The sequence below is a fragment of the Abramis brama genome (assembly GCF_963993115.1).
Source record: "Abramis brama genome assembly, chromosome: 22".
Taxonomy (NCBI): domain Eukaryota; kingdom Metazoa; phylum Chordata; class Actinopteri; order Cypriniformes; family Leuciscidae; genus Abramis; species Abramis brama.
In genome coordinates, this window is record NC_139984.1 from 16,737,872 (window position 1) to 16,762,463 (window position 24,592).

The window sequence follows — 24,592 nt, forward strand, 5'->3', positions numbered from 1 at the left end:
ACTCAAGTGATGTATGACCATCTCCCATTTCTATTTGATTAAGCATATTGATCAGATATTGATAAATCTATAGGTAGGCTACTATAGAGTCACGGAATCTGACGGGTCAAATTCATAGAAGACCTAGCCTTTTTTTGGGTGAATGTGGAGCAGGTCGTGGGGCTGGTGACGCCATCGTCTATAATTCAAAGTCTAATAATTTAAAAACCGAAGCAGCACAAATAAACTTTTACCGGCAAAACGAAGCACAAACAAACAAAACTATTTTGTGTGAATGTGGAGCAGGTCGGGAGGCCGGTGACGTCATCACCTGTAATTAAATGTCTGATATCTTAAAAACCGAAGCAGCACAAACAAAGCTTTAAACGGCACAAACGAACGAGACCCATTTATTTGGAGCATGTGGGGGGGCTGGGTGACCTCAGAATGACCTACAAATATTTTAATAATTAAAACTTTTAATATCTAAAAAAAAGCAGCACAAAAATAAAATAAAATAAAATCCAGCACAAACAAAGTAAAAATGATTGAGCCTATTTTGCCGACATTTTGCATTGGGTGGGGGCGGGGCCAACTTCACGCAGTGATTGACAGGGTGGGAGGGGGCGGGGACGTGATCGGCTAGGAATGCATTTTCAATTTGCGCATTGAATTTTGCTACATTCATTGCGGGACATTTAGTGAAAATGCAATCGCAAGTGTCTTAACTGTGAGTGTAAATGCAATTAAGAAAAATAACATTTAAATGATCATTTTGCTACAGTTTTTGCTTGAACATGTTAAACATATCTAATCATTTCTGTAATTAATTTTAATTTTGCAACTTATAAAGCGTTAAAATATGGATTCATATGGAACTAGTGTATGAAATGACAAATGTAAATTATATAATTGAATTTTAATTTTAATTTTGCACCAGACGTTGCATAAATGTAATAATGGCAAATGTAAATGTAAATACAGAAATGCATTGCCATTTTACAAATTGCATTGTCATTTTGCATATTACATTTCAAATTGAATATTGCTACCCAAATGCTTCCATAATATGAAAGTTATTTTATCAAAGAATCCTGAAAAAAGAAATCCACAAAAAAAATGCACAAAACTATTAAGCAGCACAACTGTTTTCAACATTGATAATAATAGTATCAAATCAGCATATTAGAATGATTTTTGAAGGATCACGTGACACTGACGCTGAAAAGTCAACTTTGCCATCACAAGTGACATTTTAGAAAATACGCGCGTATTCATAAAATGAAACGCGCGTGCTCACGCAGTAGTGTGAATCTGGCGGTAGATCATCCGTCCACAAAAATAAATAAATAAAAATAAAATAAAATAATATATATATATAAATATATATATATATATATATATATATATATATATATATATATATATATATATATAAAATAATGAAAATAATAACCTTTCAACAAAACATTCAGGGAATTTTGAACGTTCTGATGAAAGGGTTGCCTACATAGGCCTAGGCTAGAAATACGTTTGAGAATGAATCGCTTGTTTTAAAAGAGAAAAAAATATTTGCGTGGTGCCCCCCTGGACAGCAACAATAAACAGCAACATGCAGCTTTGTGGAAAATAATTCTGAAAGTTTTAGGCTGCATAATGTAAACGTCACTCTGCATAAGGAAGGGACAACAAGCGGATTGATATGGGCATATGGGTCATATGGTTAAATATGGTGATATGTCAAAATCATCATTTTTATATGGTTAATCCGCCTATGCTTGTTGCACATATCCCTTCCTTATGCAGAGTGACATTTACATTATGCAGCCTAAAACTTTCAGAATTCTTTTCCACAAAGCTGCATGTTGCTGTTTATTTTTCCCCAGCACCCTTAAACTCCTCCCTTTTATTTTCTCTCTTTCTGCATTCCTGCTTGACAGTCCATTTTCTCACCTTCATTCTCACCTTTTTCCTCCCACACTCCCTTGATTCAGTTCTCTCTCTCTCTTCCCTCCCACTCTCTATCCGTCATTGCCTCCTCCCTCGACCCACACCATCCCTTTAACTAATTTCCTCTATACACCTCATCCCTCTAACATCCCTGTCTTTCTCTCCTTGACTAGCTTCCCTCTCTCTCTCTCTCACCCTCGGCCTCGTGTCCGGGTGGCTGATAGAAGGACAGGCCGAGGGAGATGATGGCTGCAATCTCCAAGATGATGAGGGTGACGTCTTGTAGTGCCTCCCACACCAGCTGAAGGAAGGTCTTGGCCTTTTTCGGGGGTATGAAGTTTTGTCCAAATGCCTGTCTGCGCTTCTCCAGATCTGTCGGGTTATCTGACAAACCTGAAAGGAAAGGAAGAAGAATCAAACAAGGGTTGTCACCATTTTTTAAACGGTGGGCACCCTCTCTCTCAGGCCAGTGAGTAGGCAGTCTCGTGTAGCCAGAACTTCAGACGGTCGGCAGAAGGTCTCCATAGCCGCTTTCAATTGGCCAAGGACCGCCCACAGGCCATCTGAGAGACATGTAAAGCAACCAATCACAGTTCGGTTTGTTCAGCGTCATGTTACTGTAGGTGTGAAAATGTAATGTTGATGTCCCTGCAATAACAGACTGCTGTCTAAAACTCATAGATGTATTTTAAAGAGTATGCTGTGAACTAAACATGCTTTACACACTTTTGAATATCCAGTGTTTAGTTGACCCTCAAACATGATGGCTTTTTTTCTTCCATGATGGAGTTTGGCATGACAAAGGCTTTTTTTTCCATGCAAAACCGTTAAAAGAATGAGACACACACGTCTCCCGGAAATCCTGTAGAATTCATCCAATCAGATGACGACTTAGAAACTCCTGAAGTGTTTCCAATTTCGTGTGTCATATGCTCATATGCATCAAACATTCAGCCAATGTTCCGTGGGAATGACGTCTGAGACTGAGACTTATGAGTAGGATATACTGTACCATAGAGGAACTTAGTGTGCCGCTCTCATCACAGGGCCCGGGACTTCTCCTGCTGAATTTCAAAGCATCCTGTGCATTCAGATTCACCCAATGCAGCACACATTGCTTTTAAAAGACCATTTAGAATGAGATGTTGTTGTTAGCTGTCTGCAGTCTCGCAGTTTGGATTTTAAAAGTCTTTAGCCATAATGTATTTTGGCAATATGGTCTTTTGACAAGGGCACTGTAAAGTTCAACTGATAAATCCTTGATATCTCCTAATGATTAATATGTATATCCCTGTATACAGGGCATTCCTATTCATTGGATTTAATAATCTCCATGATTTAAAAAAAATAAAAAGAAACTAATTAAACTAATGACTTTTAAAATATGCAAAGATTTTAAAACACTAGGCACTTGGAGACTCTTAAAAATGGCTCCAGAGGAAAAACTGGGTATCATACACTAAACGAGGATCACACACCAGACTTTCAAGTCACTCTGAACTCAACAAACTTACACAAAAACATGTGCCTTGTTGAAAGAAGGTGCATGACAAATGAAAATCATTTCTTTTCTAAAATCGACTTAAAATATCAAGCATGCTTGATATCATCCAACTGGATGGAATTAAAGTCTGAAGCTGAAAAAAGTCTGTGCCCAATGCCCATCATACACAAAGCGATTTTTTTGTGAAATCTGTCAACTCAAATCTGTGAACTGGCTCTCAATTTCGACAAATAGCACCGACTCCTCCAATCGGGGCAAAAAACTGTGCAAAAGTTGTGTAGTGTATTCCAGCCTTTACAGCAGTGGTTCTAAACCAGGGGGCCGGGCCCACTAGAGTGCAGGATGACTTTTTAATATATGAAGATAATATCTCTAATCTAAATTGAGATGATAAAAACAATATTTAAAACTAGCAAAAACTATTAAATCAATAACTAATAACTAAAAATCAGTGACTTTAGTTTTTATTGAAGAACATACAGGTCTTGAAACTTGTGGAATCACAACATGAATTGTGTGTCGTTCATTTAATATATACATTTCTGTTAATAAAAAGTAAAAACAAGCAGTTTTGTTATAATTACAGCATAAATACTGGACGTATTTTAGCTTATATTTAGAGGGGGGCCTTCAAATATTGGACTGCGAATATTGTTTTCAGAAAGAAACTACAATTATTACTTGCATATGAGTAGGTATGGGATTGGCACCTGTGTTTCCGTCATGTAAACTAAGGGTGCTTTTCAAAATTTCTAGACATAAGTCAACATATTAGCTTGCTAGTATGTATTATAAGCCAATGGTCGCTAAATACATGAACAAATGTTGTAGGAAAGATGCAGCTGAACTAATGTATAAAAAGTAAACTACATATTTAGTTTTTGACCATGCAGGGTCAAGTGAATATTACCTGTACAACTGTTTAGGTTACAGCTATACAGTCAGCTCAAGAAAATGTAAAAATGCTGTTTCCAAAGTCAACAGAATTTAACATATATCATGCTGACCCTAGTTTCTTTCTTTTTTTCAGCAGACCGCCCTGGACCAAACTAATCCTTACAGCCAGAAGAAAGTGCATATAAATAAAGAGTTCAGTTTTCTACTGTGAACAACTCCCATACCATTTCACACAAACACACACACTTTAAATACACCATGGAGCTAATTGACACCTTTAATAGCATATGCACTGCTTCCCTTTCCTATTATCACCACGCATTTAGCCATCTTACAATCTCAAAGATTCAAATGAGGGTCACTAATACCAAGTGTGTGTACGATACAATAGAACATAACCAACTGACAATAATGACCCAAGCGTCATGTATTAGAACATAACGATTTGTTAAAGCACATTGAAGTAAAAGAAGATGTGAGTCAGACTGAGCCACATATATTGAATTTCTGATGTAAATAATTAATTGCATATTTCTGCTCATTTCACAAAAGGCTCATATAGAATGAGGGGCTGAGAGAAGAAAGGAAGGATGACGAGAAATAGATATGAAGACGAGACACATTGCATTTAATGTGCTCAGTGCCACAACCCCCCAACCCTCATCTTTCCCCAGCCATCTATGTCTTTCAGTCGTTCTGAGTCTTTCTCTTACTCTCTCTTTCATAGATTTGTGCAGTTTCCATGGCGATGAAGACATCAAGCACAAATTGTGCCGTACTTCAACTTCCTGTCTTCGGGCACCTTTTCGCCCAGCTACAGATGATGTCATTGATTCGGTGCAGTACATGCAAAACTTTTAATAGATTTTTGATTGGTCTGCTGTGAAAGCTGTTTTTGCAGACAGTGAGTCTTTTAGAGCTGGAGAGAAAATTCATGATTTCTTTTTCTTTTTTTTTCTTCTTTTTTTTTTGTCAATGTTGAAGTCAGAGTCACCCGGAGTGAAACCCAGCATTACAGCTCAGCTGAATGAGGCAGTATTGACGTCAGTGTATGAGTGTGCATGCGTGTGTGCAGTGAACATGCTTCAGGGACGTATAAGGACAGGACTATCCAACCAGAAAATACTTTAAGTGGACAAAGGAGGAATGTGTGGGCTGGTATGTATACCGTGACTGAGACAGAGCATCAGGCCAACTGTTGGCAAGAGCACCTGAGGGTTATACACTGATCACAGTCACTCCAAACCAGCACTCAGCACTAAACCTTATTATTACCCTTACTGAATGCATGATCATACAACACTCTAGATGAAAAGTGGACGTATGAGTGAAAGACAAAGGACAGAAGATGAATGAAGATGACAATCTCATGCCATCTGAAGGTGTTAAAGTGATAATTCACCTAAAAATGAAAATTCGGTAACGCTTTACAATAGGGTTTCCATTTATTTTATATTAGTTAACATGGACTTACAAAGAACAAAACTTTGGCAGCATTTAATAGTCTTAATGATGATTTCATGATTATTTATACACTTTTCAAACCAGAAGTTGTATGTGTTGACATCAGTTAATGCACTTTGATGCAACTGTATCTTTATAAACATTAACAAATATTAATAAATGTTTTAAGAAATATACATTGTTGGTATGTTATCTAATGCATTTACTGATGTTAACAAATGAGACCTTATTGTAAAATTTTACAGAAAACGATTTACACACTTTCATGTCATTCCAAACTAACTTCCATTTCTAAAAGAATGAAAGTCATTATTCATTGAGAATCTTTTTAGTCTCCTCGGCACATTCATGAGAAAAGGCAGCTACGTCTGATTTGTGATGAAATCTTGAATTTGATGAATTATTCATGAATCAGACTGATCTAGTTGGTTCACTAATGGTTGCTGCGGTAAACAGCAGAGAGAAAAAAAATGAAATTTAAGTCATTATTTATTGAAAAATCTCACCTAGCTATCCTTGGCTCATTTATAAGAGAAAAAAAAGGTCTCTGATTTTATTTGTGAAGGAATTGTTTTCCTGAATCGTATCTTTTAATTAATTTGACTGATTGGTTCACATCGATCAAAATGATTCAGACTGATACGGGTTACAAAATCGAATGATTCATTTCTAGTTTACTCAGTAACTGCAGCTCAGGGGATTATCAATTAATAAAATAGTTAAATCAATAAATAAAAATCAATCAATTTCAGTCTGTTCCTCACAAAAATATTGTATGACTTAAGAACACATGGAATAATGTACAGCAAACATCAAATGAACCACCTTACGATACTTTTGTCTCTATTTTGAAGCTCTAAAGTTCCAGTCCCCTTTCATTATAACTGCATCTTCAAAATGTCTTATTTTGTGTTCAACAGAAGAAAGAATGTCATACAGGTTTAGAACAACAGGAGGGTGAGCAAATGAAGACAGGATTTTCATGGATGAACTGTCTCTTTAAGAAAAACTGCTGAGTAGCCATGCCCGCATCCATTCGCTTTAAAGAATCTCTTGCTTTTCAAACACCCCACCTCCTTCTCCCCCCACCCAACTCACTCACTCTAACTCTCTCTCGCCATCTCCCCTTGGTGTGTCCTTGACAATGCGGCAAGCTATACCAGAATTTCTTCTCTCTCCTTCCATTCCTTCCTAACCTCTCTCTCTCTCTCTCGCTTCTCTTGTTCATTCTCTTTCCACCCCCACTGCTCTCGGATCTCCATGTCCTGCTGCAGCAGAACAGGTATCTGTGTACGTTCAGGCTGATAGATTGATACGTCCACGGAAACCAGCACTGAAAATCGTGTTTATAGCAGGCCGAGATCCGTGGATCTGCGGTCCGCACACTGAAGTGCATTGCTGGAGAGGATGGTGAGACACTAATGGACTTCCATTTTCAGGGCCTCATCTTCACAGTGTCAGCCTTATTCAGCATCACTTCATCTCCACCCCCTCCGCTTTCCTTTCCTCTCCTGTTGTCTCTGCTTTGTCATGGTCATGTAACAGGATTAGTTCTGCTTCTACTTGCACTTAGAGGCAAACTCCTCTTATTGTATGACTATTAGCATCAGGAGCATCAGGTTTTGTTATCACCTGTCAACAGAACAGTTCCTGATGACAGCTGTTAGATATGTCCATACATATAGCTGGTCTGAAAGCTTTCATGTCTTCTCAACCATTGCACCAGTGGAAGTTCCGAAACCTTCTGTGTTATAGTTTATTTTAGATGTTACTCCTGAAAGGGCTTTTACACACCAAGGAAACATCTGATATTCTAACAACCACATTTTCCAACTGTTGCTACAAAAATTACCTGAGGATAGTTCACCCGAAAAATGAGAATTCTGCCATCATCTACTCACTCTGATGTTGTTCCAAACCCATATGACTTTCCTTAATCTTCGAAACACAAACAAAGATGTTTTTAATGAAACCCTGAGAGACTTCTGTCCTTCCTTTAAAAGTCCACGGAACCAAAGCGTTGACTGTTCAAAACATTCATAAAGAGTCGATTAAAGAGGTTTTAATTTGAGATGTAATTTAGGCTTTTAATCACATATATACATTGATCAATGCACATACAAAGAGATCATCAGATATGCTCAACAGATGCTCAAACGTGCTTGCGTGCAACATACATTATTACATATTTGATGAGCTTTATTTTGCTTTATGTGCGTTGATCAATGTTTATACAGCATGTGATGTGAATAAAAGCCTAAATTAAAGGATGAATAACAACCAGCTTTGTATTTTTACAGTGTCATGGCATATGTAAATGAACAATGTGTACTCTCAATTTTATCTGCCCCAGATCTCTTGGTTTATTTATCAGCTCAAGGCCTTTTAGTAAAACTACACATCATATTTTTGTATCCCTTCCCAAAGACAGTCGGATTGAGCCCAGTGCATTATGGGTGTTGAAGTTTCCCTATTTTTTTGACAAAAGAAAACACAGCCATTTTTCTGTTTTCTCTAGTCATGTAGACTTTCTACTGCTTAGACAGCCAAGTTTCATTAAAAACCCATCTTGCCAGTGGTAAATTACACCTTTAAAGGGGACATATCATGCCAAATGCACTTTTTTAGCCCTTAAATGCATTTTGTTGTATATTTGGAGTGTTTAGAAGTACAGAAAATATGAAATTATTCTAGGTGCTTCGTTGATATCTTTATATTCTGTTTTGGTCATATTTTTCAACCTGTTCCGATTTTTCTGTTATCTATGACGTTTTTTGAACTATTACGTCACAGTATTTGCAGCGGAACTGCCAAATAAGGACATTGACTTCCGGCCCAACACTTCGAGCAATCCGCCATTTTTATTTCTCGCTGCAATTTTGTAGTCCAAGCTAAAGGATGCAGAAGTTACGAGAGGGTAAGTTAAAATGTTCGGTTGTTGGATGTAGTAACCCACACGCTTCATTACACCGTCTAATGTAGATGAACTGCCGCGCTCTCACTCTCTCTCTTCGGAGCCAGGCGAAAGTGTAAACAAGACATCACCGTCTCCAAACTAGACGCTGTCTTGCTCTCTCTCCCTCGCACATATTAATCAAAATAAATCGACACGGTGGTAAAAGGTCGGAAGACCAAAGTTTCATGTGTAAATACAGTACACACCATTGCGATACATCCATATGAAGACGTTGTTAGAAGGTTCGTCGTCTTCATTTTCATCTCGCTCCGACTCTGGCTCGAACATGTAAGGCTGGCTGGACAAGTCTTCCGTTGTTGACATTTTGTTAATAACGTGTGAATAAAAAGTTTCTGTGCCGCTAGATAATCGTATCTCTGCTATCAAACTACAAAAATGGCCGAACGGGGTGGAGTTGAACCGAGTGTGGGCGGGGTATGAAGTGTCTCAATTGTATTTAAAGAGACCGCACCAAAACGAGTTGCTCTCAGACGCACATCAGAAAAGGGGTAGAAAAGGGACCTGTGGAGCTATAATAATGAGGAATTCAGACCCAAGCATTGCAGTTCCGCTTTATATAGACTACAAATGTATGATTTATATGTAAAAAGGAACAATTTAAAAGCATGATATGTCTCCTTTAAATCTGTTCATCATACAAAGTGATCGTGTCTCATCAGAAGACCTAAAACAGCCCAGTTCATATGGATTCTGTTTCAACTTTTTGAACCATCAAAGATTTGGTGTAATGGACATTTAATGGAGATACAGAAATCTCTCAGGTTTCATAAAAAAAAACTGTTTCAAAGATGAAGAAAAGTTTAGTGAGTTTGAAACAACATGAGGATGACTGATGAGATAATTAAAATTTTTGGGTGAACTATCCCTTTAAGCAAAATGTCTAAAAAAACATCTAGTGATTGAACTAATAAAATTCTTGCAGTTCTTATTGTCATAGAACAGAAGAGTGCAAACACAGGTAATGTCTGAACAGAGTTTATTGAATAACACACATGAAGTTAGCAGGCGAGTCTCTGGATTGCAGATCGTGATGGTGATACTGGCATGTGAATGATAAGTCATATATCTTGTTGCAGGTAGTGAAGAGAAGTGGCTGGTGGGCTGAAGACTGGCAGACAATGACACACAGAAAACTGAAGAAGACGAAGGACGGGACAGTTCGATGCACAGGTAAGTAGTCAGGTACCGGTTCAGTGTGGAATGACGAGACCAGACGCCGATGAATGTGTAAAGCAGGCTTAAATGAAGTGGAGCTGATGAAGGTGAATGATAGCAGGTGTGGATGATTGAGAATAGAGTGCAGGTGACGATCAGAGAGGATTATGGGAAGTGTAGTGTGCTGAGGTGACTGCCTGGTCTGGTGACTGAGATTGTGACACTTACATTCTGGACTTTACTAAAAAAAATTTTTTTATTAAATTAAATCAGTCCAATCAGCTGAGATGTAATAAATAATATTGTGATGGAGTTTTTTTTCTGCTCTCACTAGAAAACTCACATAAGAAAATGGCTTCCTGCTTAATGGCACTGATGGTAGGAATTTGATTATTAACTATTAAGGTAAAAAAAAAAAAAAAAAAATTAAACTGGGCATGTTGTAATACTATGGTTTCACACTTCTAATCTTCTTCCAAACTGTGATTTACCAGTCAGCTGAATAAATATTTCAAGAGATATTGTCATGGCCAACTTGTTCCCAGCCGTCAAATAAAGAGGATCACGAACTATTTCAATTATATGATTATTTATTATAAAGGAAATTATAAGTTACAAGAATAACACCAAGCCTAGGGATTAAACAATAAAAGAAAATGATGATCCAATGGGGCAATAAATGTTGATGAATATTAAACAAAAGAAATGGGAGCAAGTTGAAGCAGATGACTTCTCTGGAGAACTGAGTTCCACCAGAAGAAGTGCTGTTGACTATTACAAACTTTTATACTTTCCACCCACATATTAACCAATTAACAATGAAGTCTCCAGCCAATCAAATTTTAACATCATACTGCCCCCAGAGGTAAAATGTGGAAGACGGGACCGTAACAGTTTTCACTATTGAAGAAGCAAATGCTTCCAGCTATACGCAAGCTCATTATCATGCTTCACTGTGTTCCCAAAATGTTATAGATAGCACAATCGCTTCTGCAATAGCCATTTGTCACCGCAACTTCCGGTGCGATTAAGCACAAAATTAAAACTTGAAAGTATCACACAACAGGACAAAGCAATATTGATACAATCCACACTCATATTACACACAGATACACCCACACCTACATGCATACAGTTGTGGTCAGAATTAATGGCACCCCTGGTAAATATGATCAAAAATGGCTGTAAAAAATAAATCTGCATTGTTTATCCTTTTGATCTTTCATTCAAAAAATGTGCAAAAATCTAACCTTTCATTGAAGTAAAAGAATCAAAAGTAGGGTGGAAATCATTATGAAATAAATGTTTTTCTCCAAAACATGTTGGCCACAATTATTGGCACCCCTAGAATTTTTTACGAGTAAAATATCTCTGAAGTATATTCCCATTAATATTTACCTTTTTTAGCACACCAGGGTGACTAGGAACATAACATTGTCTAGCTATGACTTCTTGTTTCACAGGAGTTTAAATATGAGGAAACACAAAGGCCAAATTCCCTTAATCATCCATCACAATGAGTAAAACCAAAGAATATTGTTCTGATGTGCATCAAAAGATTGTTGAGCATCACAAAATAGAAAGTGGCTGTAAGAAAATAGCTAAAGAATTGAAAATCCCCATTTTGACCATCAGGGCAATAATTAAGAAGTTCCAATCAACTAAAGATGTCATGAATCTGCCAGGAAGAGGACGTGTGTCTATATTGTCTTAATGCACGGTGAGGAGGAAAGATTGAGTGGCCAAAGACTCTCCAAGGATCACAGATGGAGAATTGCAGAGATTACTTGAGTCTTGGGGTCAGAAAGCCTATAAAACAAAAACCAAACAACCCCTACACAACCCCATGTTGTTTGGGAGGGTTTCAAGAAAAATCCTCCTCGCTCGTCCAAAAACAAACTCCAGCATATTCAGTTGTCAGACACGACTGGATCTTCAAAAGGGACTGGATTCTATGGTCAGATGAAACTTTAAAAAGAGCTTTTTGGCAGCAAAGCCACCAGATGGGTTTGGTGCAAACAGGGATAACAAGTACCCCAAACCCACGGTTAAATATACCGCTGGATCTTTAATGTTGTGGGCCTATTTTTTTGCTGAAGGTCCTGGACTTCTTGTTCAGATACATGGTATCATGGATTCTAGCAAATACCAACAGATAAAAAATCAAAACCTGACAGCCTCTGCTAGAAATCTTATAATGGGCCGTGGTTGGATCTTCCATCAGGACAACGGTCCAAAACAAACATCAAAATCAACACAAAAATGTGTTACAGAGCATAAAATACTCAAAATGCTTCAGCAAAATTCCAAGGGGGCCTCAAGATAAGAAAAAAAAAGCTTTAAAATGAGCTAAAACAACTAAAAATCAAGATATTTCTTAATTTAATTCACTTCCTTTTTTGAAGAACCACGTTTAACATGGTCTTGGAAAACCGGGATATATGAGGAAGACTCATTTTAAAAGTGTGATTTCTAGATTTGGAAAAGTCGTGTAAATGAATAAAATCTTAAAACTCCATGGATATTTTCCATATATTCCAAATAATAGATAGAGATAAATTAGCAATACAATATATTAGATAAACATTAGATGGAGAGGAAACAATCTGGGGCCTTTAATTATTGTTGTGGACAATGGGGGCCTTGGAGTCAAAACCACTGCTGTAGCTCACATTGATTTTAGCAGAAATATGTAGGCAGTTGGCATGCATAGGGTGCATTCATAACACAACCCAACCCAACTATGGATTGCATTCTCAGTGTGGCCACAACAGGCGCTACAATGGGCATTATACTAAACTGTCTTCTTCTATTGTTAGCTATCGCTTTCAGGTGAACTTCTGTCATGGCGAAGCAGTTTGAAGAGACTCTAACTGAGCATGTTATAATGTTTCTAGCTAGCTGAAACCAGAAAAATAAAACATTCGGTTTAATGACACAGATTTTTGAAGGTAAGGCAGCGTCTCATTTCTCTGTCTTAGCCCTTACCCTTACCCCTCCCCCTCGGTTTTGCGCGTTCATGTGAGGGGAAGTGGCGTCTCAATTCTCATTTTGATCAAGGGCTAGGGCCAAGGCAAAGGGCTACATAGCCCTTGAAACGAAGTCTGTTGAGGACCACACTTGAAAAGACAACGTAGAAATTTTTCAAGAAGTGCCAACATCAAGCTTTTTTATGGCTGAGCGTCGTACTGTCAAGGAGTCGCACAAATGTAAGTATTTTCATCAGTTTAATTGACATTATATTTATGACACTCGTATTTTAGGATACTTTAATACAATGTTTAAGCGATTTTAATTGTAATGTTTTTGTTTTGAATCGCTAGTTAACCGCTAGCTTCTACGCTATTTGTCGAGCTAAGCTAACGTTAAGTTAACTTTTATCTGTTAATCCTTGACATGACACTTCATATTATGTTTTTTAGGTGAAATTAGTGTGAAGTGAATTTTCGTGAGATTACAAACGTTATTCCTTGATTGATTTGACCGGTGGACTGGTTTGATATTGGTAGAACTACGCTAACGTTACGTGATTCACTTAGCTGCTAGCAAGTTAATGTAAACGTATAACGTTAAAGTTATTTGCCTTTTCTCTCAGGGACACCTGAGGAGACTCGGCGGCTCATTCGCTTCAGGGCAGATAATGAAAAGGAGTTCATGAAGTCCAAACAACAATGGGAGTGAGTAATTCATTGTTCAATCATATTCTTGCGTCTGTTTTCTGAAATTTTATTTCTGTGTTGTGTTTAAAATACCGGTATTGAATGTTTGAGCTGTCGGTTGTGATGCAGGAATTTTGTGGAAAAAAATGGCTTAGAGGGCAAGGTGACTGGACGGCAGGCTTCCAAAAAATGGGAGAATTTAAAACAAAAATACAAGGTATATGATAATTTCCAATTACCTAATGAATGTATCAGCTAGCCGGTTGTTTAGTTCAAGCGTGCAAAGATAAAGAGAGCCCAGGCAACCGACATCACAACCTGAGACGATGGCATCTTCGTTTGTTTGTCAACGCTTGTCGCCTCTGTTGACGTAGAAGCCAGATAGTGGCAAGGGAAGATCCCCCCTTCACCCCCCTTCCCCCCTTCACTCGGTATCGAAAAGCAAGGGGAAGACGCAGACAAAGTGGTAAGGGGAAGGGGAAGGGGAAGGGGTAAGACAGAGAAATGAGATTGGCCCTAACTCTATCGCCCCCTTGAGCACTGAGGTTTCTTAGTGCTACAGTCATTTAAGAATGCAAGTGTGTACAACAGGTTTCAGTGCATTGGCTAAACATTTGGGTCTGTGTTTGCATACGTTTGAATAGTATGTTTCTAGCCTTAAAGTGATAGGGGAGAGACACTCTTTAAACAACAGCGGGATACAGTACTAGAAACACTGAGCAAAAACTGCACAGTAGGCATTCACCCCTCACTGACATCCTGCAGGGAAGAAAATCACATGAAATATCGCTAATATCTCAGATGTTTCTCCTAGTCACCAATGAGAGCAAATTGAAACTTTTGCTAGTAATCTCACGTCTGTCTCCTCAAGCAATGTCACAATCCGTGCTTAGATTTGCCACAAAGTCAATAATAAAAGTCAGATTAATTTTTCTAAGACTAAATTTACATCCGCATTCATTTTACAGTTCTGTTCTTTTATTTTATTATATGTCAACATTTTGCATTTTGGAGAGAAACATCAAATCTAATAGTTCAATGAGCTATGAAAAAGCAAACTCTAAAGAACAAAACATTTCCAGACCAAACCCTAACTCTATAGTAAGTACATGAAGTTAATTAATATTACTTAGTACTTATTTGAGTAAGTACAATGTAACTACGTCACCTTAAAATAAAGTGTAACTAAAAAAAACACCTAAATCATACAACATACAAGATGTTCTTAAAGGGAAGTAATAGGGATGCACAATATGTCTACACCATATTGATTATCTCCTGATATCAGATTTATTGATTTAATCTGTATTGTCGATATTTGATAGTTAATTGTGCATGCTCATTTTCCATTTTTACATATACAGTAACACTCACTTAAAGTTAATGTTACAAAAACACTAATTTAATAACACTAATAAATGCAATATTTAGCAAATCTCAAAATGAATATCAATTTTCATAGTGTATATTATAATGTTGTGATGCCAAAATTCACTTGTACCATACAAGTTTTTATTTTTAATTTAGACAAAAACGGCCAGAATTTTAATATTGACAATAACATGAAAATAATTATGAGCTTATCATATTGGGCACAATATATTAAAAGACATCTGAAGAGACAAATGAACCATAAGCAATAGCTTTATCATAAATCTATAAATACTCTCAATCAGTACAATTCAATTTGAGTTTTATGGAGTATATCATGACTGAGAATTATCTCCTCTGCTATCTAAATTCTCATCTGCAGTCATCATAGCGTATAAAACATCACAGCAACAAATTCAATTACGAGTCAGAAGAGGATGGATGGATATGCCAAGAATTGTGATCACTGCAGGGACCTTTCGAGTCACTGACTCTAGTGAGTGAGTCTCTCCAACTCTGTTTACCCAGTAACCCCTCTCTCTACACCCACCTCACCACCGACAGCGCCGTCGCGTAGCAACCCAACACGACGCGTGCACCCAGAGTGGGAAGTTGGCCGAGTGAGACAGAGAAAGAGGTTGTGGACAAGTAGTGTGAAGAGGTGAGAGAGAAATAAAGGGAAAGGAGGAAAGATAGGGAAATATTTGGGGTCTTTGAAGGCGCAGCTTGAAGATAAACACGCCACATCTGATTGAGAAATAATGAGCTACACTCTTAAATATAAAGATTCTTCACTGGCATGTATGGTTCCATGAAGAACCTTTAACATCCATGGAACCTTTCCATTCCATAAAAGGTTCTTTATAGTGGAAAAGGGCTTTTAAAAGGTTATTCTAAGAAATAATGGTTCTTTTAAGAACTGTTCACTGAAAGTTTCTTTGGGGAACTCTTTTGGAAAGCTTTATTTTTAAGAGCGTAGGGAGAGGGGGACATTTAAACTGACGGAGATGTCAAGAAATCAAGACAAAAAATTTCTCTCACCATCACTGGTGGAAGACTTGAGTCTCTGGCATAAGCCCTCTACATCTCCAAAGCTCTCCTGAATTTTCTGCAAGGCCTCGGGTCCTCTCAGCTCCATCAGAGACCGGAGCTCATCCAACGACACCCCAAAGTCACCAGCATGGTTGGATTCTGCGCTTCCTCCACCCCGCTTGGGGTAAAACTCGACCGCGCTATTGGCCATCTCACCCATGGTCGCCGTGGTAGACATCTTGAGTCTTAAGGTGTTCGGTCCACAATATTTGATCTATATGACGTCTTCTCGTCCAGGAGGTTTCAGCAACGTGAGGTCAGTCTTAGTGACGATTCTTGGCTTGAGATTTTTTTGGGTTTGAAATTGACCCTCCGCTCCTCTCCCTCCCCGGTAGTTCCTCCCGTTCTTCTAACTCTCCATCAGAGGAGGGAACTGGGACAATGGCAGCCAGACACTTATAGTGTATTTTGAGAAATCCTGTCCTCTCTACTCAACCCCCTCACCCCGAGGGTCAACAGAACGAGAGATCTGGCCGCTTCCAATCCATCAGGACACGGAATGAGAGCAAAGAGGGGGCACAAAACTGAGCGGGATATTATGTAGATCTGCAGCGCTGATGTGTTAGGATTCAAAGTGTCCTGGATGTTGGGATTGGCGAGGAAACCTGCAGAGAAACACAGACAGAATAACACATTACAGTCTTTAAAGTGCTCGAGTGGGCAGCAACTCAGAGTACAGTGGGCATTCCTTAAGAGACAGACCGAGCATACAGTCAGACGGCTCCGAGCTAATGCTTTCAAACGTATCAGCATATTTTCACCTCAATTCAAAGGTCTTTTGTGTTTTAATTGAGTCCCACACTTCCCTTAATCTCATTAATAAAGTATTAGACAGGTCTTTACGAGATTAATTATGCTAAATGGACAGGTCAGTCCATTTCAAGTGCAACACAACTAAAATCCCTGGACGTATACAGTGAGGTATATAGGTATAAGCAATGTGTGCTCTCACAGATGGTGATGCATATAGCTTATACTGTATCTCCAGCAATCCAGACCACTGCATTAGCCCATAGTTGCCATGGAAACCTACAGATGCATCTGACTCCCACAAAGCTACTTCGGCCTCGCTAAACCCCGACACACACACACACACACACACACACACGTTTCCTCTCTATATCATTTTGCCCCTAATATCATCTTCCGACTTTGTCTTTCTCTTGTTTTCTTTCCATCTCCCAGCATGCCTCTGTATCTGTCCCTATGTTCTCTAAGATGACAGTCTCAGCCTCAGACGGCACGCCCACAGACCACCCACGGTCCGTTCGCTGAGCGTCTGATGCACACAGCACACAAAACTGGAAAGAACTTTCTCAATCTGGCAAGGTCTAATTTGATTGGCTGCAACATCCGGGAGTGAAAAGACACAGGGTTTTTCAGCAGTCCATCTGGAAACAAAGTTGTGTTTAGGTATCAGGTTGATAAATATACTGGAATATTATATTAAATATGGAAAAACATAATTGTTTATTTATAATAACTAATATATGACATTTTAAGAACCTATTCAATGTAATTATTTAATTTAAAAATTTTATTTAATTATTTTTCTTTAAGCTAGTCATTATTGTGGTATAATCTATTTCAGATCTATATTCAGATAAACCTGCCCTGAATGACAAACCCCAATGTGGACCAGGCAATATGCGGTTTAGTCAAGTTCTGGCTATGCAAGACTGCTTATATGGAGATGAGTCTGGGGTATGCAGCGTGAGTATGTGTGTAGGCAGATAGGGCCGGGAGTGTGCAGGAGTGACATAGAGGGTGTCATCATTCTCATGCTGACTCACTATCCCAGCCTTCCTTTCCCCCTCCTTTCCCTCTTCTTCTCCGATGCACAACAGGAAGGTTCCGCACAGTCAAGAGATAATCAGGGGTCATGTGTAGGCCCACCTTTTCTGCACTGGTTTTGAGGAAAAGCATGCACAATTGATTTAAACATGGTAAAATGTGATAAACGGAGTTGAGAGTACTGCTCTTATTGGTAGCTAAAAGCAAATTATCCAAAGTACTGTTATCATAAATGAACAGACAACGAGCTGAGTATGTGTTGGTCTAGTGTACCCAAACAGGACAGTGAAAAGTCTGGTCTGGTCTTCACTGCAGCTTTATCTGGCCAAGAACCGCCTACTTAGATGGGAAAATACTGACTGAGTGCTGTGTAATGTGACCAAACAGTTCATTTTTTATGTGTTTTAGGGCTATCTGAAAAAAAGATTATACCCTCCAAAAAAAGAAAGTCCCTTATGCTCGCCAAAGCTGCATTTATTTGATCAAAAATACAGTAAAAGTAGTACTGTTGTGAAATATTACTACAATTGAAATATTTATTTATTTTAATATATTTTAAAATGTAATTTATTCTTGTGATGGCAATGCTGAATTTAGCACTTTTTTTAGTCTTCATCATCACATGATCATTCAAAAATAATTTCTTATTCTTATCAATGTTGGAAACAGTTGTGCTGTTTAATATTTTTTGTAGAAACCATGCTAAAAATGGATGTTTCAACAAATACAAATGTTCAAAAGAACAGCATTTATTTGAAATAGAAATCTTTTGAACTTCATAAAATTAATTTACTGTCACTTTTGACCAATTTAATGCTCAAAAAAACTAAATATTTCTGACCCCAAACTTTTAAAATGCCAGTATATCTAAAAAATGTCAAATTTGACATGGACATCTGCATCAATCTTAACCAACATAATGGCACTAACATTCTCCCTCGAAAAGCACTCATTGCATCAACACGGTACCCTCTGAACAGGAAAGCAGCCAATCAGATTGCAGCAGTTTCTAGGTAACAGACATAAAAGGGAAAGCTTTATAATTTGTCTTTTTGAAGATAAGAATTTCTTAAGCACATTGAGGATGTGCTTAAGATTCTTGTGACACAATTCTTGTGTCATTTGGGGCCACTTGCTGGCATGAGACACGTTCACTTATGGGTCTATGCAGCCCCAGATTTCCACACCAAGAGACTGCTTAACTGTGCAGTTATGTTCAGTGTGCAGGAGGCAGATGGTCTGGAGATTATGCTGTATATTCACATCGATCCGTGTTTCCCAAACCTTTCAGTAAGTATGCTCTAGTGCCATTCAGTAAGACACTGTTGATACTATACTGAGCTTTCCCAGGTCTGCCTTGCTCAGACCGGTCCTGACTACCACGACCCAACCCAATCTGCTTAAGTTAAAAGGGAGAGACAGAGGGCCAGCATTACATAAATTGTTCAGCGCCTTATGTAATATGTCCAAGTAACCAACAGAGAAGTACTCACGCTCACACCCACTCATGGGCGCGGACACACACACAAACACAACCCCTTAAAGCTAGAAGAGACTCTAACCCATATTTAAACATTAAATAAGGGCCACACCAGTCTATCCACCAAATTGACACCAGGAGCCAATGATCTGACGGTGTGAAACAATGCAGGTGATTACTTTATTGAACGGCAACATTTACAATCCAGAGGTCTGCAGCACAAAAAAATTTAATAAAAAAGCAAGCAAGGGTTGATGAGTCAGTGCGTTGCTCACTTCACTCTTATTACACAGACAGAGTCCGAGCACACACCCCAACCACTGAGCGAAGTAGTTTAGCCGCACTTCCGTCCACTCACATCCAGACGTCAGCTGAAGGGACTTGTTTAACAAGGCATGACAGTTTCTATGGGGGAAAAAGACACATATTCACTCAACACCAACCAAATGAAAACAGATATGCACACCAGTTGCATGAGACTATTGTGACAGAGGCAGATTAAAACCGGCCTCAAAGAAAGAAGCTTTTTGAGAATAAACAAACTGAGATGGCTTAAAGGGACAACTCACCCAAAAATGAAAATTCTGTCATCGTTTATTCACGGTCCTGTTGTTTCAAACTCGTGTGACTCTTCGTTCTTGCACGCAACACCAAAGGAAATATTTAGCAGATTCTGCAAGCTGCTCTTTTACATACAATGAAAGTGAATGCATGGGAAACAACACTGTTTCCATTTTCATTGTATGGAAAAGAGCAGCTTGAACAATCTGCTCAATGTTTTTTTGAGTCTGTGTTCCACACAAGAAAGAAAATCTTACAGGTTTGGAATAGCATAATGGTGAGTAACTGATGTCAGAATGTTTTTTTTTTTTTTTTTGGTGCGCCGTGACTCTTCGTCCGTCATAATTCAAAAGAAATTATTTAGCAGATCGTTCAAGCTATGCTGAAAGGGACCAAAACTATCTCCCATCAAGAGCAGCTTGGACAATCTCTTTTTGTGATCCATGCAAAAAAGAAAGTCTAAGAGGTAAGTAACTTTACTTTTATTTCTTTTTTGGTGGACAAATATGACACTAATTCACTGTCACTGAGTTTCTTTAATCAGAAAAAAAAAATGTCCTTCTGTTCGGTTTCTAAAAATGGAACAAAGAGAAATGATATAGAGAGAATAAAAAAAAGGAAAGAAAAATCACTCCTATGCTGCTTTGATGTCAGCGGGCAGACGTCGCTTGAGTTATTTCTGCAGAATGACAAATTCAGCTACACTTTACAGGACTCATCTAATTGTCAGCCAGTAGTTTTTTTTTAAGAGCAGAAAATAAACTCTTCTTCCCATGAGCTCCCTGTTTATGTAGTGTCTCAGTGACAAGGGTAAATACAGCACAGAGGCCTGCAGGCCTGCTGCTGACAGGGCTTTACTAAAGGGATCAAACACAGTGGTGGTAATGAAGGTGCTGTCATACTGAGAGAGAGAAAAAGGTGATTTTGCCAAATTGACGAAGTAGGACATAGCAGACACACTCCCTCTGGAATATGCTATAAGGTAATAATTAAGAACAGGCAACAACTCACTGGGAGAAAAAGCCTTGGGTCAGAATGACTCTGAACACTGGAGAATGTTGCATAAGATGCTTTGGAGTTTGTTTACTGCCATTCTTCCGCACACCCGTTTGACATGACACTTATGGAGTCTGAACACACTGCTGGCGTGTGAAATTAGCTTGCCAGGCTTGTTTGTGTTTTCTGAACTTTTTAATGCACATTCCCCAACGAAACCTGCTTGAATTACCTCATTTAAGATTATGCCTCCCTCATCTTCTCATGTGGGCACAAAACCACTCAGCGCATGCTACTGTAAGTGAACATTACCTCCTGTCTTTATTAGTTCATAGGATTCCCCCCTCCCCTCCTCCCCTCTCCTCTCCATTATCCTCAATCTTATTCGCTGTCCATCTGTTCTTTGCTCTTCCATTTTTACCTCCTCCCATCCACCTTCACTGCAGTGGCCTGTATTCGTTACACTGGTTTCAGGCTTTCAAAGCGAGGCATGGACTGCATTGGCGTAAGAGCCTGTAGGGAGTAACATAAGCTGCTCGGCTTTGATTCTAAATACCTGCTCATGGCACAGACTTTTTTGTGATGTTGACCGAATGCACAAAGATGGCATGATTTTTGTTGTATTTATGCGTTGCAAACAGGCCGGAGTCATGTTTATCTAATGGAGATGAAATATAACCATTTGTTTTCACCATGCCCGGGTCTATACATGTTATCTAAGCCAGCATCAGCTCTGCCACTCATGTGTCAAGACGCATCCACAACTCTACACGCTCTACAGGAAGTATCATTGTCTTATGCTCATAGAGTGTATACATATATGGATATTGATATTCCTTGCAGCATGATTTTTAGGTTAAAAAGACAAAAATTATATTCTGTATTCTAAAAATATAAATTATATACAAAAATGTATTTCATAATATTTATTTACGTTATAAATACAGTTTATAATATTTAATTAAACAATGTAACTTTACATTTTTTTTATCCATAGAAGACAGCTGCAGTTTTGTCCAGACATCTTCTAGGTCAAATTTCCTTATTGCTGCAACAACAGCATCCAACTGGGGCAACCTGGACAGAGAACTGGAGCACCAATAACTTTTTTTTCTCTCTGTAAAGTTTACGGGTAATTTTTTGCATAAGACAAATGTTATGCTATCAGAAATAAAGTTAAGTTAAAAAAAACAAAAAAACAGTCAAGTCAAGTCAAGCATCAGCCTTAATGACACCAAACACCAAAGCATAAACTGATATTGTAATGATCAATGCAGAAAACTTACAGCTGTACATATCAGAACCAATATCAGTTTATAGGGAGACAAAGGAGTATTGTAACAGATTTTGCTTAAATATTTTACTCATTGATTATTTTTCTCATTGGTGCGTTTCAAACTTTGATATAATATTCTCATTTGTCTCTTTGAACTTAAAGAAGTTTAGGTTATTAATTAAGTATATTAATATATATTGTTAAATATAATAATATTATTAATATATTATAAAATATCATAGCTGACCTATAGGCTATATCCTAATATATATATATATATATATATAAGCTTGTGTGATGTTGCATATAAAATTAAACGTGAGAATTTGCCATCTAAAATTCACTAGCATGCACCAACTAAATAAACCAGATGTAAAATGACCAAAAAATAATCCTAGTCCTGTAAATCCTTCATATTCTTACACCAAATCTAACAACTTCTTGTTACCTCAAGAGGAGGATGTCGTGAGATTGATTTCACCCCTGTAGGTCATTTGTAGCTAATTGGTAAAACTTATGATGATATAATTCTCAACACTGCCCAATCCCCCTAAATTGATCAAACAAACACAAGCTTCCAGAAGCCTGATATGTTAATTAGCCTGAGAATCAAATGCTGCTCTACAGCCATCAATTTGTACAAAAAAGAACACACACACACACACACAAAACAGTTAATATCAATCAGCCAGGTAGTGACGTGTTTTTCAAGTCGCTGGTAAATGTTTGAAACGTCTCCTCACAGTTACACTGCAACAGTCTCAATTTCTCTGAAATTATGTAAAAACCCCCAGAACTGGGATCCTGCTTTGACGGTCATACGTAAATGGCCAATCAGAGTCGAGTATAGATTTACGGACTCATACACGGTCACCGGGCTGTCTGAGCCATGCGAGACTACAACTACCCCACCTCTCCTCGTCCCACACCCAGCATACTTCACACACCTTGCAGCAGGAAGGGGGAAAAAGTCCGCACGGTTGCCAAGAAAAATGACAGCAGAGCATCTTGAGCAACTCAGACAGTGAAGTTCCCACACCGCGCTCCATAAGTCAGGTGTGTTTCCCATTGCGCTGTTTTCCACAATAAAATGACCTTTACTGGTCACCTTCAGAGGGCGACCGGTCCTCACACAAAAGCCAGCCCGACAGCCCGGATAGTTACGAACAAAACGGGATTCTTTTGTGTCTTGTGAGCGCCTCGCGACGTTAATTGAATTAATAGCGCGAAGATGCTGCTCGTGAGAGGATGGTGCGCCACTCGCATCCGGAATAAGCGCAATGCCCCTCCGCAAGGTGACCAGTGTGGGTACCAGTGCGAGATGCACACGCTCACAGAGATGTTAGACAAAAACAACACAACTATTAGCTGGGTGTACGTGTACTTGGTTGGCTTACTAACAAAATGAGATTGCATGAGGCATTTTCTATGTAGGAAAATGTCAGAACACCCTGGGACGCCATACAGTTCAACACAATTAAAAGAAAAGGGATGGTAAATGGTCAACACAACACCTCATAGATGAGAAAACGTGTCATTGGGAATAATTATTGAACTAGTAGATTATTAAGGCTTCAATGCAGTAGTTTTAACGTGCCTGACAGCTATCAAAATACATGACTAAGAGATCTGCATTAGAAAAACATATGCAGGGGCAATTTAACAGTATGACAGAGAGCGGTCATTAATAAAAACGAACTGCCAACTGTTACCATGGCAAGCACATCCTGATTGGTGTAAATATCAGATACTCACCAGGCCATGCTCCAAGGACATTGCCGTGGTTTGTTGGGAAAGGGGAATATCCTGGAGAAACACAAGAGCGGCTGGATTCACTCAGTAGCTGTTATCATACCGTCCTTTATCAGCCAGGTGTTCAGCAGTGTGTTTACTACGGATGGAGATGATGGATCCTAAAATAGTGCAGTTGTTGCCTGGTTGGATGGAGGTTCCGCAGAGGAAAAAATGAGAGATGGAGACATCGTTTTGAGATGTCTGTCCCGACCTATGTATCACAAAAGGCAAACGTGTTTTCTTTGCTTTTAAGCTTCTTCTTGAACGTGTAAATCAAAAAGGTGGTGAAGCGAGGTGATGCAGTATTTGGATTTTATATGCGATGTGTGATGAGAGCCCCCTCGCTGAGCTGCGCGCTGAGGACCGTGGACGCAGCATCCGCGCGGGCTGCTATGCGCGCGGATGGAGAGGACGGAAAGGAGGAGGCGCGGGGGACTCTCTCTCTCTTCCCACCCTCGAATCCCTCCCACTCTGCTCCGTTACAGTGCGATCACGTCAGCTCACACAACATGCCACATGCGCCCGAGTTCAAACCTCCGAGTCAACGCAAGAACAGAACGGAGAGGCGCGACCAGGTCATTCCGCGAAACAGGTGCCAGTTAGCCTACATTTCCACAATATGTTTTTTAAAGTAAATTATTTT

At 38.8% G+C, this 24,592-nt stretch overlaps 1 protein-coding gene across 5 annotated transcripts in view; it reads right to left on the minus strand.

Annotated features, from left to right (window-relative positions):
* Positions 1 to 24,353, minus strand: part of atp2b3b (ATPase plasma membrane Ca2+ transporting 3b) — a 62,753-nt gene extending 38,400 nt beyond the window's left edge. For all 5 annotated transcript variants that reach the window (XM_084098021.1, XM_084098023.1, XM_084098020.1 and 2 more), the window contains exons 1-3: positions 23,911 to 24,353; positions 15,998 to 16,653; positions 2,125 to 2,322 (exon numbers count right to left, since the gene is read on the minus strand). In XM_084098021.1, coding sequence (XP_083954147.1) covers positions 2,125 to 2,322; positions 15,998 to 16,226 — 427 coding nt within the window. In that variant the 5' untranslated portion in view covers positions 16,227 to 16,653; positions 23,911 to 24,353. The remainder of the gene's footprint in view (positions 1 to 2,124; positions 2,323 to 15,997; positions 16,654 to 23,910) is intronic.
* Between the last annotated feature and the right edge of the window lie 239 nt (positions 24,354 to 24,592).